Raw genomic sequence first — 19,957 nt, 5'->3', positions numbered from 1 at the left:
GCTCTGGTCGCGGCAGAGCGACGCCCCGGAGGGGCAGAGCATCGCCCCCTGGTGGGCAGAGCGTCACCCCTGGTGGGCGTGCCGGGTGGATCCCGGTCGGGCGCATGCAGGAGTCTGTCTGACTGTCTCTCCCCGTTTCCAGCTTCGAAAAAGAAAAGGAAAAAACAAAAACAAAAACAAAAAACTGGCTTCTCCTTCAGCATTCAGCCATCTTGGCTGCTTCTCCTCTCCTCTAGGTGGCCTTTCTCTGCTCTGCTCTCTAATGCTAATCTCAGGAACCAAGAGAGAGCAAGTTCCTGGTCTGCCCCATTTTATAGTGTAGAAATCAAAACTTTTAATCCAATATACAAACAAGGAAGTCTCTGATACAAAGTCACTAAGAGTGGAAAAGGCTTAGTCTTAAAACTAAGCCTTAAGCTATAACAACCCTGCCTGCTATAACAACAGCCTGTCCCCACACCCAATGCAAACTATAAACGAGCAACCCTACATATCATATTTACTAACTTATTTGACCAACAAGGTCCCTTGAGGACACATAAAAATGGTCAAACATTCAGAATACACAGTGCTTTTGAAAACCCAGCGCTGGGTTCTCTCCCATGTATTTTTATGAGTTGATCCTGACAACAGCCTGGAAGGTAAATATTATCCGCGTGATTACATATTAGGAGGCTGACGCTCATGAGGGTTACACAACTTTCTCCAGAATTTATACTAATAAGAGAATGAAAGTCTAACTCCCTTGCTCTTCCTTTTCTCTAGCTCTCAATTTCATATCATAATCTCTTTGTCATCCATAAGTGATTTATTTTTATACGGCAGGTGAGGGGTGTTGGGGAGGGACACACAGGGACTGGCAACTCCATTGGCTATGTTTTCATTCTTGAGCTGGGTGGTGAACGCACAGACATGTGTGTGTAATTCTCCTTATGTCTTAAATATTTCAAAATCCATTTTTTTAAACAGAGAGGGAGGGCCAATGGACTCTGACAGGTTCTTTTTTTTTTAAATAATTTTATTTTTAATGGGGCGACATCAATAAATCAGGATACATATATTCAAAGATAACAACTCCAGGTTATCTTGTCGTTCACTTACGTTGCATACCCATCACCCAAAGTCAGATTGTCCTATGTCACCTTCTATCTAGTTTTCTTTGTGCCCCTCCCCCTCCCCCTTTCCCTCTCCCTCTCCCCCCTCCCCTCATAACCACCACACTCTTATCAATGTCTCTTACTCTCACTTTTATGTCCCACCTACGTATGGAATAATGTAGTTCCTGTTTTTTTCTGATTTACTTATTTCACTTCGTATAATGTTATCAAGATCCCACCATTTTGCTGTACACGATCCGATGTCATCATATCTTATGGCTGAGTAGTATTCCATAGTGTATATGTGCCACATCTTCTTTATCTGGTCATCTATTGACGGGCTTTTTGGTTGTTTCCATGTCCTGGCCACTGTGAACAATGCTGCAATGAACATGCGGCTGCATGTGTCTTTGCGTATCAATGTTTCTGAGTTTTGGGGGTATATACCCAGTAGAGGGATTGCTGGGTCATAAGGTAATTCTATTTTCAGTTTTTTGAGGAACCACCATACTTTCTTCCATAATGGTTGTACTACTTTACATTCCCACCAACAGTGTATGAGGGTTCCTTTTTCTCCACAGCCTCTGCAACATTTGTTATTACCTGTCTTGTTAATAATAGCTAATCTAACAGGTGTGAGGTGGTATCTCATTGCAGTTTTGATTTGCATTTCTCTAATAACTAACGAAGATGAGCATCTTTTCATATATCTGTTGGCCATTTGTATTTCTTCCTGGGAGAAGTGTCTGTTCATGTCCTCTTCCCATTTTTTTATTGGATTGTTTGTTTGTTTGTTGTTGAGTTTTATGAGTTCTTTGTATATTTTGGATATTAGGCCCTTATCTGAGCTGTTGTTTGAAAATATCATTTCCCATTTAGTTCTGACAGGTTCTTATCTTGAAAACATAAGAATTTTCTATGAATATTAGCAGACAGAAAACAAGAAATACAATATTGCTATCACTTACTGAGCATATACTATATCCCAGGATCAGAAATTTTCAACCTTTTCATCTCATGGTACAAAAATGAATTACTAAAACTGCAGCATATATATATATATATATATATATATATATATATATATATATATACACACACATATATATGGCCAATCTGACAAAAAAAATAGATACAATTTAGATTCATTCACACCACATGGCTATTGTGTTGTCATTTTTTTATTTGACAATCTAAGGAAAAGAGGTCAGTACCACTGACTAGTCAGGTATTACATGTTTTAAAAATTCTTGCTACACACCAGTAGAAAATCACTGTCCTAGATAGTTTTAAATGGTGTATTTACATTCCTAGCCAATCTCACCTTATCAACTAGCCTATGAGGTAGGTACTATTATTATCCCCATTTTAATACGAGATGAAAAAAATGAAAAGTCAGATTAAGTAAATTATCTGAAGTTTTAACTTATAAAGGGGAGAAAATTAGATTTAAATGAAACACTGGCTTCAGGGTATGTACACTTAAAACCACGACCCGTCATACCTCCTTCAAGAGGTGAAAGATGAGCCAAATTTGCAGGGGTGTGTGTAAATCTTTTGTGCATCTCCTGCAAAGTGCTTGTTACATTCCTTAAAGGTTTGCATCCAGTTAAACAGGGAATTCAAAATAGCTTTCTCGTGCCATTGAAAGAAAAAGGATGGTATGGTTGCCAGCAGTTTCAGGAGGAAAAAACCTTTAATATGTGGGCTAGACTTGCTTGGACTGGTTGAAGAGGAAGGACCAGGTGATAAGAGAAGGTTCTACCTATCGTGGAAATTTTCTTAGCAAGGAAGGTGGAGTCCAGGAGGGATTTAAGAATTCCCAAAGGTCAATTGATCTCTCCTGATTGGATAAGGGAAGCTATAAAAACACAGTTTTGATTACTGCTGTTGTTGCGGCTGCTCATCAGACTCTTCAGTTATTCCGGGACGGATCTCCTTGTCAAAGTTCTCATTTAAAAGAGAAGCCCAGCCCGAGCGCTCTGGATTGACAGCTGGCCTTGCCCCGCGCCTGCGCCGCAGCCCGCGCACCTGTGGAGGACCGCCGCCAGGGGGCGCCGAGGCCCAACTCGGCCCTTCAGTCTCCTCCCCCGCCGCTGGCTCCCCCGGGCGGGCAGAGAAGGCGGAAGTAGGGGTGTCGGGAGCTGGAGTTTGGGCTTCGGGCGGCCGGAGGACGCGGTAACGGCGGCCTCCGGGCCGGGAGACTGGCGTCCGGGCAGCCTGAGAGCGGAGCGTGGTGTCCGTCCTCTCCCGGTGCCTGGACTGAGCGGAGCGTGCGGTCGGGGGAGTGGGCAGCCCAGCGGACGCGAGCGGTGAGTCTCCCTCGGACGCCCCTTCCCGGCGGCCCGGCCCCGGTTCCCACAGGCGGCGGACGCCGCCCCCTGCTCGCCTTTCCCACCAGCGGGAGACGTCGCCCCTGTCCCCGCGCTCCCCCGAGGCTGGGGACGCAGCCCCTTCTGCTCCCGCTCCCCGTGGTGGGGGACGTCGCCCCGTGCCCGCGTCTGCCCTCCTGCCCGCTCGGGTCCCCCCGCGCTCAGCCCCCGGCCGTGGCGGGAACCCCGCGCCCCCCGGCTCGCCCTGTGCCCCCGGCTGCCTTCCCGCCCGCTTCCCCGCGCGGGTCCCCCGCGCTCAGCCCCCGGCCGTGGCGGGAACCCCGCGCCCCCCGGCTCGCCCCGTGCCCCCGGCTGCCCTCCCGCCCGCTTCCCCGCGCGGGTCCCCCCGCGCTCAGCCCCCGGCCGTGGCGGGAACCCCGCGCCCCCCGGCTCGCCCTGTGCCCCCGGCTGCCCTCCCGCCCGCTTCCCCGCGCGGGTCCCCCCGCGCTCAGCCCCCGGCCGTGGCGGGAACCTCGCGCCCCCCGGCTCGCCCCGTGCCCCCGGCTGCCCTCCCGCCCGCTTCCCCGCTCGGGTCCCCCCGTGCTCAGCCCCGGCCGTGGCGGGAACCCCGCGCCCCCCGGCTCGCCCCGTGCCCCCGGCTGCCTTCCCGCCCGCGTCCCCGCGCGGGTCCCCCGCGCTCAGCCCCCGGCCGTGGCGGGAACCCCGCGCCCCCCGGCTCGCCCTGTGCCCCCGGCTGCCCTCCCGCCCGCTTCCCCGCGCGGGTCCCCCCGCGCTCAGCCCCCGGCCGTGGCGGGAACCCCGCGCCCCCCGGCTCGCCCTGTGCCCCCGGCTGCCCTCCCGCCCGCTTCCCCGCGCGGGTCCCCCCGCGCTCAGCCCCGGCCGTGGCGGGAACCCCGCGCCCCCCGGCTCGCGCCGCTCAGCCCCCTGCCCAGAAAGGGAAACTGCCTCCTGGATTTTCCTGTCCCTCGGAGCTGCTACCAGCTTTAGGAAAAAAATCCCTGAGTTCCTACCGACTCCCTCTGTCACTGTCACTGTCACTGTCACGGGAAAGCTATTTTTGGGTTCGCTGTTTGAACTCACAGGTCCCAGGCAGCACGTTAAAAAAAGAAGAAAAAAAAAGTTCGGATGACACGGATCTTCCCCCCCGCCCCCCCTCACTGGTGGTGGCAGCGATTGTTCCAGACGCTGGTAGATAAGGCTGTTCCTAGTACCGGCGCGAGCGGAACTCGGGCGGAGGTAGGGCGGCGGGGACGCGGCAGAAAGCACCGAATGCGGCCGCCGCTCGGCCTCGCCCGTGGCTTTGGTTTCTCGGGGGAGCGAGCTACCTAAGGTCTTGGTACCCAGGCGCAGGACCGGGGAAAACTTGGGAAGAAAGGGGAAGCGTTGGCCTTGTGAGCCTGGCCACTGGCGTCTTATCCCTCCCGCGCCCACGCCCCGGTGGGGAGCCGGGGACCCGGGAAGGTGGAAGGGGCTTTTCCGACCTTGAGGTTGGGGGTGGGGTAACTCAAGGAAGGGATGGACGTCACGCACTTGTTGCCGGGCGTGGTGCTCGGAGGGTTTCAACCTGCACACACTGTTAGTACTTCACAGTATTTCAGGGCTGTAACTTCAGGTCTTTTCTGTCATACATTTGAATCTGTGATGCTGATAAAAAAAAAAAAAAAAAATTGGAGGCCACTTGGATTTTGGAAGAAGCTGTGCAGATCTTTGCCTCCCTGGGGCGGGGGGAGGCACAGTGCTCAGGTAGGGGACTGCCCCTTGAATGTTCATTCAAAATTAAGACAGAACAATTGACTCTTTTGTAGCGTTTGTATTCACAGGTCTTTGCATCTTTTTTTTTTTTTTTTTTTTTAATTTTTCTGAAGCTGGAAACAGGGAGAGACAGTCAGATAGACTCCCGCATGCGCCCGACCGGGATCCACCCGGCATGCCCACCAGGGGGCGACGCTCTGCCCACCAGGGGGCGATGCTCTGCCCATCCTGGGCGTCGCCATGTTGCGACCAGAGCCACTCTAGCGCCTGAGGCAGAAGCCACAGAGCCATGCCCAGCGCCCGGGCCATCTTTGCTCCAGTGGAGCCTTGGCTGCGGGAGGGGAAGAGAGAGACAGAGAGGAAAGCGCGGCGGAGGGGTGGAGAAGCAAATGGGCGCTTTTCCTGTGTGCCCTGGCCGGGAATCGAACCCGGGTCCTCCGCACGCTAGGCCGACGCTCTACCGCTGAGCCAACCAGCCAGGGCAGGTCTTTGCATCTTAAGAGTCGATTTTAAGGAGTTAGGAAATAGTTTCTATTTCTAAAGCTAGCAGCAAGTTAAAGGTAATTTCTATTTAAAAAAATTTTTTTAATTAAAGCTATTGGGGTGACATTTGGTAAATAAGATTATATAGGTTACAAGGGTACATTTCTGTGATATGTGATTTGTTTGTGAATTTCCATTGACTTAAAATTGAGCAATTCAAGATATTAGTTGTTTCTTTAGCTTAGACATTTCTCTCATTAGCAACTGTTGATCTTAGGGAAACAAAGTTTGGTGCATCATCCTACTCCCCTGCCCCCAAGACATTTAACAGTATACTCGTTGGGTTATAATATACTCTCAGATTCAAATAAGTGGACTTAAGCCACGATTTACCACAATGCTATTTTCAGTATTTATTCCTTTTGCAGTCAAATTAAGTTGGCAGTAGTTACATCCCAGAATATTTAACTAAGGCATTGCTTACTCTGTTAGAGTCACGACTGCAAAAAAGGAATTGCAGTGATAAAACTCTTAACCTTCAAGGTAAGGAATGATTTCATCCTTGTTCCATCCCTTCTATCAATTCCTGTAGAAAGCTACATAAATTCTGAATGTTAGAGTAGAAAAGTAGCTGTAAGAAATCTTTATAGTTAAGACTATATATTCACCCTTATCTATTTTAGCCTTGTTAACCTAAAAAATAAAAATCCAGAATGAGAGGCAATTAACATTTATTTGAGATTTAATAGAATAGCAATTTGGGGAGCAGAAGCCTAAAAATGTCCCCCCTCCCCCAATAAGAAGGTCAGGGTTTTGGAGGGGCAACATGAGGATGATGAGGTTAGTTGTACTAAAGATTCAAGGAGAGTTCATTGGTGCTAGGTGAGGTAAAGTTACATTTGTTCTTCGTAGATTACTTAATATTCATTCATCAGGCAAAAGGCTAGATTTGTACCTCATTGATTGGTTAACAGTTTGGCCATCTGCTAAGTCCATTTTCACCTGTCTTTACAAGCAATTGGGAAAGTCCCAAAAGTCCAGTTGGGAAGAGAAACACATGACATGTAGGACAGTTCCTCTGAAATGACTACTGTGACTCTATTATAATATGATCCCGCCCATGTCATCTTCCACAGCTTGTGTAAAGCCAAACCTGCTTTGTAGCATCTCATGAAGTAGATACCTGGTGTACCATACAAAGTTAAAAATAATTCTGATAGAGCATAATATTTTCTGCCGAGTGTCAGATCACTTTCTGTTTACTTCTGTAGCTGACTCAAAGTACTTGTTCTTTTCTTAGTGCTCATTAAAATAGTTATTTATTATAGTTAAAAAAGTGATTTCCACTTAAGTCATTATGTCATCACAATCTCTAAAGTAAAAGGGAAAAATCTTTTAACATTCCAGAAAGAAAGAGTAAACATAGAAATTCTGAATGGCGGGCACTCAAAATACTGTTTTAGCTTATTATTTTCTTTTCAATATAGTTACATGGGTAAGAAAATGTCAGCTTTTCTCTACTGATTCTTTGAAATTCTATCAACCTAGTGTAATAACTCTGGACAGGTCCTGTTTAGTAGAAGCTGTGGTCACACCTTAGTCTAGTGTAATAAAAATTAAGGGAGTGGCCTGACCTGTGGTGGCGCTGTGGATAAAGCGCCGACCTGGAAATGCTGAGGTCGCCGGTTCGAAACCCTGGGCTTGCCTGGTCAAGGCACATTTGGGAGTTGATGCTTCCTGCTCCTCCCCCTTCTCTCTCTCTGTCTCTCTCTCCTCTCTAAAAATGAATAAATAAAATTTTAAAAAAATTAAGGGAGAGAAATTTTAAGTGCAGCTTTATAGACAAATTTGTGGAAACAAAGAGACAAACATGGTACAGTACAAAGTGCACATGGTCTGGGGTCAGGTAGACTTGGGTTCTGATATGAAAATCAAATTCTTAACTTCAGTCACAGGAAACAGACATTTAAGTAGATAATTGTAATATAGCTAAGGACAGTATTACAGTTGAGGTCATTTCTTCTTTTAGCTTTATATTCTACCTGCCTACTAGATCTTCAACTCCTTAGTGTATTATAAAATAGTAGTCATGAAGTAAAGATCAAAAAACTTTGAAAGTTTTCCTTAAATCATATCAATGCGCTTATCTCTGTCTTATAAGAGGTGACCTGCATAGGTAAGCTATGATGTGTATGTATGTGCGCGCGCACGCACGTATTAAGACTTTTTTCCTGCTGTTTCTACAGAGCAGTTGATCACCTCGTTACCATGAGTCTGCTGAACTGCGAGAGCGGCTGTGCCTCCGGCCAGTCCGAGAGTGACTGCTGCGCGGCCATGGCCAGCTCCTGCAGCGCGGCGATGAAGGATGACAGTGTGAGTGGCACTGCCAGCGCGGGGACCCTCTCCGGCTCGCTGATGGAAGAGATCCAGGGATACGACGTGGAGTTTGACCCTCCCCTGGAAAGCAAGTACGAGTGCCCCATCTGCTTGATGGCATTACGGGAAGCAGTGCAAACGCCATGCGGCCACAGGTTCTGCAAAGCCTGCATCATCAAGTCAATAAGGTACGTGAGCGTGAGGAAGAGCCATGTCCTGTACCAGAACCAAATACAGAGGACGGTACTGCACAGAACACGGGACCTCCCGGGGTAGTCATTCACGTGCAGAGCTGCTCAGGGAAGAACACTGGACAGGAACTTGAGACATCTGCATTCTTACCCTACTTCCTACTCTGCTATGGAAGGTGATTTCTATCTCCTACCCTCCTCTTACCCTCGGGTGAAGAAATTCTTTATGCTTAGAGAAAATAATATAAACTAGATCTACTTAAATGATAATAGAATGTGATCATCTCAACCATGCAAAGAATGCTGACTCTATAATTGATCAGCTGTTATGATTTTAACCACATTATATTCTGTTCGTTATCTGAAACCTATGGACAACTGTAAAATAAATTTTTAAAGAAAGTATTAATTGGTGGCTCTACCTTTATAAGAGATCCAAAATTCAGTCCCGTCTCAGTGCCCCACTGCTGCCGCTGGTTTCTGACTTGCCATCGGCCTGTCCCAGGCCTCCCCGCCTCTCCCCTTGCCTTCCTGCAGACTGTCCTCAGGGTAGCAGCCAGAGTGGGCCCGGTTAGATGAGCAAGGTGATGTCACTCTGCTTAGCACATTGCAGCGGGTCCCGTGGAAGTAGCAGGCGCAGTGCTTTGTTAGGCTCTGTATGATAGGCGCATCATCCGTTTTCTGACCTCTCTGGTATGCTCTTCTTGCCTCTGCTCTTCTTCACCTTTGCTGCTCCTTCAACCCGTCAAGTGTGCTCCTGCCTTGGGGAATTGGCTTTAGCTGTTCTCTGTGTGGAACGGTCTTCAGCTAACTGCCTAGCGGACACCTTTTACTCCCTCCAGTGTGGCTCAGATCTCACCTCTCATAGGTACCCTGGCTAACCTATTTATATCACAGTACGCCTCCCCACTGTGCCCCCCCACACACACACACACTCCCAATCTCTCTTACCTAATTGGAAATATTTCCTGTGTGCCGGGAATAGTGCCTGCCACATAGTAGGTGCTCGATAAATCACAGTTGCTTTAATAGAATGAAGATATATGGGATTTCCATGAATGGTTCAGGTCATCTCCCAAGAAATAAATACCCTTATTCAAAAGTAGATGGGAAGTATTTTAGGTGACGAAGGAGTTCTGTACAGAAAAAAAATATTGGAAAAAGTGGGAGGATTTTATGTTCTTCAGTAAATCAGCATCTAGTTGTATAGGAGAAATCATTTGTAAGTAAGTTAAGCTGGCTGCTCACTGTCTTATAAATTTCTTTCTTTCAACTTATAAATTGCCATTTTTTCTTCCCTTGTGGTGTGCTTCTCTGGTTTTGGTATCAGGGTAATGCTTGCCTTATGAGTTTGGAAGTGTTCCTTCCTCTTTTTTTTAGAGAGAGTTTAGGAAGTATAGGTATTAATTCTTCTTTAAATATTTAGTGACTTTAAATATTTTGCTGCTCCTGGACTTTTGCTTGTTGGGAGGCTTTTGATTACTAGTTTACTCTCCTTACTAGTAGTCAGTCTGTTCAAATTTTCTGTTTCTACATTACTCAGTCTTAGTAGGTCGTACGTACCATATTATGGATCATTGACTATTTGTAGGTAGATAGATGTGCAGTATTTTGCCAAGTGTCGTCATGCCCAGAGGTGGCTAGTCTTTAGCAGTTTTTTATAGCAAGATGTTCGTGAAAGTAATGGACAGTGGTCTGAAAAGGAAGTAAAACCCAAAAAAGGATGTCTGAGGCTTCTTTTCTATCTTCCTCTCAGCTAGAAATGACCACTTACTTTGACTCTAATGTTCTTAAAGGAATGGCTTTGAAAATTTTCACCATTATAGTCATTCAGAACATCAAAATACAGGTTAATCCAATTTCATTTGCTGTGGATAATGTTTTACAGTTTATTTTGTAAGTTTCTTGTTTTAGAAATCCACCACTTAGGTTTTGGGTATACAGGGTGGGCAAAAGTAGGTTTACAGTTGTAAGTACGCAAAACGCAGTATTTTATTCTTATATTACTTATTAATTATTGTATTTATTTGTATTATAACTGTAAACAACCTACTTTTGCCCACCTCTGTATATTTCAATAAATTTGTGTTTAGTTTTCTAAACTTCTCATTAAGTAGTTAACAGTATACCAATAATTTTAGTCTAAGAGAAGGCCAATTAAAGATTGTGTCTCTCACCTTTGTTAGTTTGAAAGCATTTGGGCCTGACCTGTGGTGGCACAGTAGAAAAAGTGTCGACGTGGAATCCTGAGGTCGCTGGTTCAAAACCCTGGGCTTGCCTGGTCAAGGCACATGTGAGAGTTGATGCTTCCTGCTCCTCCCTCCTTCTCTCTGTCTCTTTCTCTCCTCTCTCTAAAATGAATAAATACATAGATAACCTTAAAAAAAAGTGAGAAAGAAAGCATTTGACAGCAGACCCTTTTCAGCACCTTTCTACATGTCACAGCAACTAGCACTGTTGGTTTACACACAGGAGGAGCCCAGCAAGCGTTTGAGTGATAGACTAGTGCTTCTGACTTGCCACTTTCTGTGAGTGAAAGTTGAGACATCCCAAAATGTTAAAGGGAAGTGGCAGACAGCCAAACTTCCTGGGCGAGGGGGGTTTCACTCGTCGCTCTCTTTTGAGGGGGCACCTGGATATGAACCAGGGACCTCTGGACTGGAGATGGTTTTTCCCATCGGAAGATGAAATAGCCCCACTGGGCAGCAGGAAATAGAGGTTCTTTAACACCCTACTAAACTGTACCCTAGACATAAAAACAAAGGAAACTCTTTGTTGTTTATAAGCCAGAGTGTTGACTGTTTAGAGTAAACCTTAAAATGTGGGCCTGGAGGGGTACTCCTAATTGGTTTAGTTTTTACTTAGGACCGAGGAACGCACTGTGGACATGTTGGTAATACGAGCAGCATATTTAGTCCGTCTCACTAGGGTGCTGTAGAGCTGCTGACTGAACAGGCCTGCCAGACTGCAGAGCCCCATCCATGACTTTTACTTCATTTATGACAGTCAAAATATGACCCTATTCAGTTCATTGTTCTCATTTTTTGGTTGAAATCTATTGCACAATCTAAAATCCTATAGTTTTGATAAGGGAACCAATATGGTGCCATTGTATTCATTGCATAAAAAAAAACAGTTTGTGAACTGTCCATTTATATATGGGGAATTAAAGCTGGTTGTACTTTTTAATGTTAATGGTGGTTTAAATCTGCAAAATGGACATGACTTATTTGTTTCTTTTAGGGATGCAGGTCACAAATGTCCGGTTGATAATGAAATACTGCTGGAAACTCAGCTGTTTCCTGACAATTTTGCAAAACGAGAGATTCTTTCTCTGATGGTAAAGTGTCCGAGTGAAGGCTGTTTGCACAAGATGGAGCTCAGGCATCTCGAGGTATTGAAGTACTTTCTAGCCATTAGCATGAAGAGAACAGAGATTGTTATGCCCAGTGCCTAGGATATAATAATTGCTTAATAAGATGCCAGTGCTTTCATTATTGGATATATTGTAGGAATCAGAAATTTCTTATGCCATCTACTCAGGCTTTGCCAGATGGTGATAAAGAAATCTTCAGGTTTTACCTGTGAACATTGTTTGTTACTAAACTGAAGAGCATTTTAAATATAATGTCACATTTTAATAGCATCACTTCATTTCTCTCTTGAAATAAGCAACAAGTCTGGTGTAGCCATCATTTCAGGACCCTCCCTCCTCAGGCTTTTCTCTGTTTCTAAGTTGTGTGCTTTATTATGAACTAAATGGAGTCCTCTATAACTTGAGGTTAACTGAAGCAATTAGGTAAAAGAGTTGCTTTTAAATCAAATAAATCCATTTTGAGCTTGATGGTTTTACAAGAAAGTAAATCTTGTTAAGGATTTATTCGGAATTAAGTGTTTAAAACATTTGCAGCCAGCCCCCTTTCCTTGGCTCCTGTGAAGGCATGGTGGTTCTCAGGGAGAATAGTGTACACTCAGAGGGATTATATTTAGGAGATTTCCTGGTGTGTGGCAGATACTAACCGATTATTGTTTTTCCGTATTATAGGATCATCAAGCACATTGTGAGTTTGCTCTTGTGAATTGTCCCCAATGCCAGCGTCCCTTCCAAAAGTGCCAACTTCACAATCACATTCACAACGAATGTCCAAGGAGACAGGTTTCTTGTGAAAACTGTGCTGTGTGGATGGCATTTGAAGATAAAGAGGCATGTACTAGCTTGGGTTTGTTAATTCCACTCCTTCTTAAATTCTTTTTTAATATATATTTGAGGGGCTTTGCAGTAGATGAGGGTGTTACTCCAATTCTGAGTATATTATCAGTTGTGGGGAGATTGATTTTTAAGTTAGTTCAATAAACCAGTTTAGTAAGTAAATGTAGGATATATATATTTGTATATCTTTCGTAGAAAATTTTATTTATACTACGTATCACTGTGGTGGATCTGCAGATAACAAAACCCTCCAGGAAAGACCTATACTGATCCACTCTCCTATGTGACATTTTAACGACCAGTCTTGGATTAGAGACAAACAAGCAGAATAATTACTGTCTGAGATTCACACTTCACTCTTTGAAAGAGAAAGTGGGTTGTTAAAACGTTTATGGAAAATAAATCTCAACATGGTTTTGTTTTTGTTTTTGTTTTTGTTTTGGTGATAATTTACTGAGCTATACACATGTAATGAATTTACTTTTCTATAAATATGTTATACTTCACTTAAAACATTTATCTTTAAAAAGTAACTTTTTTACCTCTGACAGCATCATGATTATAGAGCAGTTTTTTCATTCAGGAACTGACATAATTTTATATAAAGATAAATAATTTTATATTACTATCGTAACAACAAAGCTGGCCCTGAGACCCTAGTCCTGACCCACCGGCCTGTGTCCTCCTCTTCACTACAGTTCCGGCAGGTCCCTTGCACTCTTTTATAACTATTAACGCTCCCTTAAACTTTCTTATACGTTTACCTCGGTAATTTTTCCTACTTTCTTAGGAAATCAAGCATATTATACTCACTAAGTTGATGGAATAGTCAGAAAAAGGCAGCTAACTTGCTAAATAGGGGGAGATGTCTCGGGCATAATTAAAACAAATTGATGTCTTCTTAAACTTAAGTAAATTAAATGGGTTTAACCTGAAGGGTTATTTCTTAAATTCACAGTATTTTAGAAAACAAGGCTCAGCCTTCCAGGGCCTGTGAGAACCTGAGCCAAACCTCCTGCTCTAGTAACGCATCTGTTCTGTACTTCTCTTGATAAGAGTGTTAATTAAGTCCCGCTGCTGCTGGACAGTTTGGGGAGAGTACTGTGAAGCATTGTATTGATAGTATTGGTCGGTGGGATCCGGACTAGTCACACATGCTCTGCCTTTGGTTGAGAGAGTGATTGAAAGATTCTTCTGTGTGCTACCATATTCTTTGAAGAGCTCAAATGTGAGATGTACTTTATTACTATACTGGCTAAGGAAGAGAAAATAACCTTTACACATTCTCACTTTTTGTATATATACGTGAATGTCCTTTATTTGTATATAGAGAAAAAATTACTTTTATAAAAATAGTTTTTTACTTTTTCAGAATTTCTCATGCTTTTCTTATATTTTTGTAATAAAATTTAGATCCATGACCAGAACTGTCCTTTGGCAAATGTCGTCTGTGAATACTGCAATACCATGCTCATCAGAGAACAGGTATAATGCTTCCCTTTGATAAATTAACATTTTTACAAATAGATTAAAGAAACGAGTTAGGTTTTTAATTAGATCAATAAAGCAATATGAACACAGGTTGAAGTGTTAGAAGACTGAAAATTTTTCATATAAATTAATATAATAAATACCTTCTAAAAGAGAAAAAAAAAAGTCATTAACGTAACACCCATGCTTTCTTCTAGTCTTAAAAGTTCCAGATGAAACCAGTTTCAAAATTCTAATAATTAAGAGAACACCGGAAGAAATACAGATTTACACACTGAAATAAGGGCCCGAAATATCCAGAGACTAGCTGAGAGGACAATGGAATAAAAGAAAGCAAGTGTGTTCAGTAGCAGAACAAATGTCCCCATGGCTCCTGAGACCCCTGAGAGATTCTGAGACGGCCAGGCTCTGTAGCCCTCGGCTCAGTTGTCCGCTGGACCACCGACAGGTGGCGGCAGTAATTAAGTAATTAGAGTAGAAAACTGTACATTATTAATAGAGATAGGAACATTCCATCTGATTGCTACCTTCTGACATTTGGGGGATTTACCCACACAATTTGAATATTAGTCACTATTTATACACCCATGAAATCTGCACACCCAGAGATCTTCATTGATTACCTTACTAAACCAGAAGCAGGCAGAACCTGTCACTCGACTAAACTTTTCCATTTGTCCTAACAGAGTCCTGTAGTTTTGTTTTTTTTCCAACAAAGCCTTAATTTGGAAGGTGTGAAAACCTTTTTTTTACTTATGAAGTGCCACCTTCCTGGTTTTTCTTTTTGCTCGGTTGTAATATTTAAAGGAAACCATGTGGCATATCTAAAACACAGCAAAAATACAACAATGTAGGAAAAAACCTTAGGTTAACCATCCGAAAACCTAGGCGTTGACCCCGGTTGTATCACTGACTTGCCCACTTATCTCTGACAGGAAGGTTGACGTCCAGGTCAGGGATCAGCAACCAGCCTGCCAGCCCCAGCTGGCCCTGCCTGTCCTTATAACTGAGTCATATTGGAACGCGACCGTGCCTGTCTGCGTGTCGTACGGGGCTGGTTTTCTACCACAGTGGCAGAGTCGGTCCTTGGAACAGAGACCATAGTGCCTACAAAGCTGAAAATATTTACTATCTTTCCCTTTTCAAAACATTTTGCTCCCCTGGTCAGATGGCTTGGTTGATTAGAGCATCATCCCAAAGCACGGAGCTTGCTGGTTCGATCCCTGGTCTGGGCACATACGGGAACAGATGGATGTTCCTGTCTCTCGCTCTCTCCCTCCTGATTCAGCAGGTCTGGAAGGGGACTCCCCATGAAACTAAAAAAATCAATAAAAAATTTTGCAGACCGCTTTTGTAGTTTATGCAAAATTGAAGGATTGGGTTAAACGGTCCCTAATGTCGTTTCTGCTGGAAATATCTATGGCTATTGCTAACCTAAATTTCCAACGGGAACTTATCAGAGAATCTGACTCTCCAGAATGGATCTTACCTCAAAGACTGTTTCAGAGTCCCTAAATCAAAAGCTGAGGCATTCTGTAGAACTTTCATTGATTTATTTAAAATACCTTCTAACACCTGAGTCCCCCCACTATGGCCAGGTAACGGAAGGTAAGATTCATGAAAGGTGGTCCTGAGGGAGGTCCTGGGCGCAGTCTGTGGCTTTATGTATGCAGTAGACTGGGCCATTTAAATGGCCCGGACCCCTGAGAGGGACCCGTTAACTTTGCAGTTGAGGTTGACATCAGAAGGTGCTTTTTCTTTAAATGCCACTAGAGGGTTCCAGTCCCCAGCAGTAGGAACAAATTCATTTTCTCAAAATGAATTTTGAGTGATTTGGAGGGATAGTATGAGATGTTGATAATTTTCTTTCCCTGACTTTTAAGTATTATTTTCATCTTTGTGGGCTACCTGGGCTCTGTTGCAGCAATTGGACATAGCTAATACGTGATTTTGTTCAGATAAAATGTAAGTCTGTATTTCAAGTGTGGTCTCATCACATGATATACAGGGAAAAACATCTTCAGCCTTTGTTTTGGTTTCAGATGCCTAATCATTTTGATCTGGACTGTCCTACGGCCCCAATTCCATGCACATTCAGTACTTTTGGTTGTCATGTAAAGGTAAGGTATTTATTTCTTTTTTCTCTTAGTTCCTGAATAGAGAGCAAGAAAATTCGGTTTTATATATATAGTGCAATGCAGAATACCAGTGGGAATGGAGGCAGCTGACAGGTATCGTACATTTGGTCTTCAGCTTCGAAGAGAAATCGGGGCCCAGAATATTGATTTGGGGAAGTAGTTAGTGATGGACGGAAGGCGTATGACTGAAAGGAGCTATGGAACTGTCTCAGAACCTAAGGAACCAGGCAAGGAGAAGGCATAGTTACAGTCTCCAAAATTAGTTTCAAGACAAGCATCAATTGTGTCAAATGTCTGAGATAGTTCATTATTTAGGAAAAGTTATTATTTCCGGAGAGGACTTTCACTTTTCCATTATGTTTTTTATTTGACTTTTTTACAATAAGCATGTATTTAATAATTTAACAATAAAAGGAGCAAATTATATATTGTGTGATTCCATTTTGTAGGCAAATTCTGTATTTGTGCAGCAGAGAGAAAAAGACGTGTAGGAAATGCATCAAAATGTTAACAATAGTTATGTGAGGTAATAGATTACAGTTTCTCTTTTTGATCATCTGTATTTTATTTTTTATAGTGTACATAAATTATTCTTACAATAAATATTACATCAGGAAAAATTTTTATAGCAATGACAGTGTTCTTGAGGACCTGAGAAGAGTGTGAAGACAGGAGAGTTTCTAATTTGCAATAGATTTGTATAATAAATGAGTAATTGGGGACAGTGCAGGTAGACTGTCCTTGGTTATAAAAGGAATAAGGGATAAAATGGTATTAGCTAGAGGGAGACACAAAATCAGTAGGGAGGTTTGCTTTTTTTTATGGGAAAGACTAATAATTCTATTTGGAGGGAAAATGTTAGGGGGAGAGAATGTTTGAGGGTCAAGGAGAAGAGGAGAACTGAGCAAACGTCTGAGGTGGTACGGGATGGGTGCCATTTAAGAGCCCAGGAGAAGCATTGATCTTGGACAAGAAGAGAGTCATCGCTGAGTCAGAAGAGAAGGGTGGGTGTGGTCCTGATAATTCTGTATGTGGGATGGAGCTTATCTGAATGATAAATGGGAGAGTACTCAGCAGATAGCCTTAGTTTTTCAGCAAATCAGTAGGTGAGATGATCTCATTGGATCGAGAATCTGATAAGGACAAAGCAGGTTGGAGGGGACTGTGGGAAGTGTGTTCCTTGAACCTTTACCTGGCTTAGCTAGCCCCCTTTCGGGTCCTCACGGTCTGGTGCTTGGTTTTCAGATGCAGAGGATTAAACTGGCACGTCACCTCCAAGAGAGTACCCAGTCGCACATGAGAATGCTGGCCCAGGCTGTTCAGAGTTTAAACCTTGCCGTCGCCCCCATGCCTCCGCGTGAAATGCTAGCATATGATCCTGCTTCTCTGTCCCGGGTCTCGTCTGGGTGTCACCCAGAGGTCCAGAATTTCCAAGAAACCATTCAGCAGTTAGAGGGTCGCCTTGTGAGACAAGACCATCAAATCCGGGAGCTGACAGCGAAAATGGAAACTCAGAGCATGCATGTAAGTGAGCTTAAACGAACTATTCGCAGCCTTGAGGACAAGGTTGCTGAAATAGAAGCACAGCAGTGCAATGGGATTTACATCTGGAAGATCAGTAACTTCGGGATGCACTTGAAATCTCAAGAAGAGGAGAAGCCTGTTGTCATTCATAGCCCCGGATTCTACACAGGCAAACCCGGGTACAAACTCTGCATGCGCCTGCACCTTCAGTTACCAAGTGCTCAGCGCTGTGCGAACTACATATCCCTCTTTGTCCACACCATGCAGGGGGAGTATGACAGCCACCTCCCTTGGCCCTTCCAGGGCACAATACGCCTTACAATTCTGGATCAGTCTGAAGCGCCTGTAAGGCAGAACCACGAGGAGATAATGGATGCCAAGCCAGAGCTCCTTGCCTTCCAGAGACCCACAATCCCACGGAACCCAAAAGGTTTTGGCTATGTGACTTTTATGCATCTGGAAGCCCTGAGACAAAGAACCTTCATTAAGGACGATACTTTATTAGTTCGCTGTGAGGTCTCGACTCGCTTCGACATGGGTAGTCTTCGGAGGGAGGGTTTCCAGCCCCGGAGCACTGACGCAGGGGTATAGCAGCCCCTCACTTGTCTTTCTGTTTTCGTTTTTAAAGCCTGCCTGGAGACCACTGTGTCTTTCCTTGCCCTGCTCTCAATAATACTATGTAAACAAAGCAGTGGGAAAGATGGAATACCCACCAGTGAATGTGGGTGGATAATCACTTGTCACCTGCCACTCTTTTCTGTTACAAATACCGAAAGCAGTTTGCCTTGGGAATCCGCATGTCCCATGCTTTCTCAAACCTGTTAACAACCAAAGTGCCTGTGGCATAGCGCAGCACCTACTTGTCACTAGTGTACCTCTTTGTTGTGCTTCCAAGGGCTTCTGCTCCAGAACGTTCTATTGTCAGAAGCCCAGGGTTGGAGTAGTAAAGCCCAAACCTTTTAATAATACTGGATGTTTCTTAAAGTTTAAGCTTATTTTTATAGTATTAAATGTAATATATTAAACTTGGGAATCACTACCACCTGTGCTGGTACCAGCGAGAAGAGTGACTGTTACAAAGTTCTCATTTTATTTGCCCTCTGATAGTTTCAGAGGACTTGACCCTTAATTTTTGGAAAGTTTAAGTTCTCATTCACCCCCACCCCAGGGTGTTAATATTCTGGGACTAGTTTAAACCCTAAATATAACCTTACTTATTTAGTGTGAACGTGTTGTCTGTTGAATAATTCTTGTCGAAGTGTTTCGTTCTACCTTGCTTACCTGTTTCTTTGAGGCTACAGAGAAGCATCTACCGAGTGTAGAATGCCAACAATCACGTGGGTACCAGCTGCTCAGTGTTAGGCTATAGATCCCTTTTTGTCTGTTCAATGCAGAGTGAATTCCACAGCCCTACCTGTGCTCTCTGATGCTTAATGCTTGTAGGACAAGGTACACACACATAATTACCAATATAAAAGGTAAAGTGGCTCGACTTGTCAGCTAATCTGGCTTCTCATTGATGGTGACAAAAGCTATTTGAGCCAGAAATTTTCAGCTCTTTTGGACACCCTCTGGTTTAGTTAAGTGAAACAATATCAATTTTCTGAAAGCAAAGTTTATTAATACTTGGGAGCTTTTTGGTGATAACTGATAGGTCACCAGACTAAGGTGGGAAGTCATGGTGGTTTATGTCAGGACTTGGCCTGTTGCTGTAGTCCGACAGTGCATACCCAAGGGGGCTCATGTAGACGTTATTGAAGTGGTTAGATGTGCCTAATAGGGAGAGATGATGTCGGTGCCATGATGCGTTTGTTAAAGGCCTAGGTATTAAATATTACAGTGAAATCTAGTTCTCAGGGCATCCCCCAACTAGTGTGGGCTCTTACCAAGACTATACACTGTGCCATTTACACCAGATTGTTTAAAGTTGTGAGGGCCCGAGAGATGGTGCTATACCTCCAGAGAAGCCCAATTAGGTCTGCCTGAAAGGTCAGCCTCAGAAAAAGCTAACAAGTATGTGATTTCACTCATGTGTGGGACATGAACGAACTCATAAACAGTATGGTGGTTACCAGAGGGAGGGGAGGGGAGGGGTGTAACTAAGCGTAAAGGGGGCAGATACATGCTGATGGAAGGTGATCTGACTTTGGGTGTTAAGCACACAGTGCAATGCACAGATCAGGTGTTGTAGAAATGTACACTTAAAACCTACATAATCTTATTAACGAATGTCACCCCAATAAGTTAAATAATAAAATAGCCTCAACTTCAAGAGGAAGCCAAGAGACTGGAGAAGAATGATTTCGGTCCCAGGCAGAGCCAGCCTGGAAAGGTCACTTTGACCTTTCCCTGTACCTCTCTC

General features: G+C 44.0%; 1 protein-coding gene across 1 annotated transcript; it reads left to right on the top strand.

Annotated features, from left to right (window-relative positions):
• The first annotated feature begins 3,219 nt into the window (after positions 1 to 3,219).
• TRAF6 (TNF receptor associated factor 6) lies at positions 3,220 to 18,823 on the top strand. The gene is made up of 7 exons (XM_066251297.1): positions 3,220 to 3,409; positions 7,912 to 8,229; positions 11,476 to 11,626; positions 12,278 to 12,436; positions 13,856 to 13,927; positions 15,976 to 16,053; positions 17,317 to 18,823. The coding sequence occupies exons 2-7, from the start codon at positions 7,934 to 7,936 to the stop codon at positions 18,184 to 18,186; spliced, it is 1,626 nt and encodes a 541-aa protein (XP_066107394.1). The 5' UTR covers positions 3,220 to 3,409; positions 7,912 to 7,933; the 3' UTR covers positions 18,187 to 18,823.
• Positions 18,824 to 19,957: the final 1,134 nt, after the last annotated feature.

This window comes from Saccopteryx bilineata, chromosome 1, assembly GCF_036850765.1.
Source record: "Saccopteryx bilineata isolate mSacBil1 chromosome 1, mSacBil1_pri_phased_curated, whole genome shotgun sequence".
NCBI lineage: Eukaryota > Metazoa > Chordata > Mammalia > Chiroptera > Emballonuridae > Saccopteryx > Saccopteryx bilineata.
Note: the sequence above shows the minus strand (reverse complement) of the source record. Positions and strands in the feature narration are given on the sequence as shown.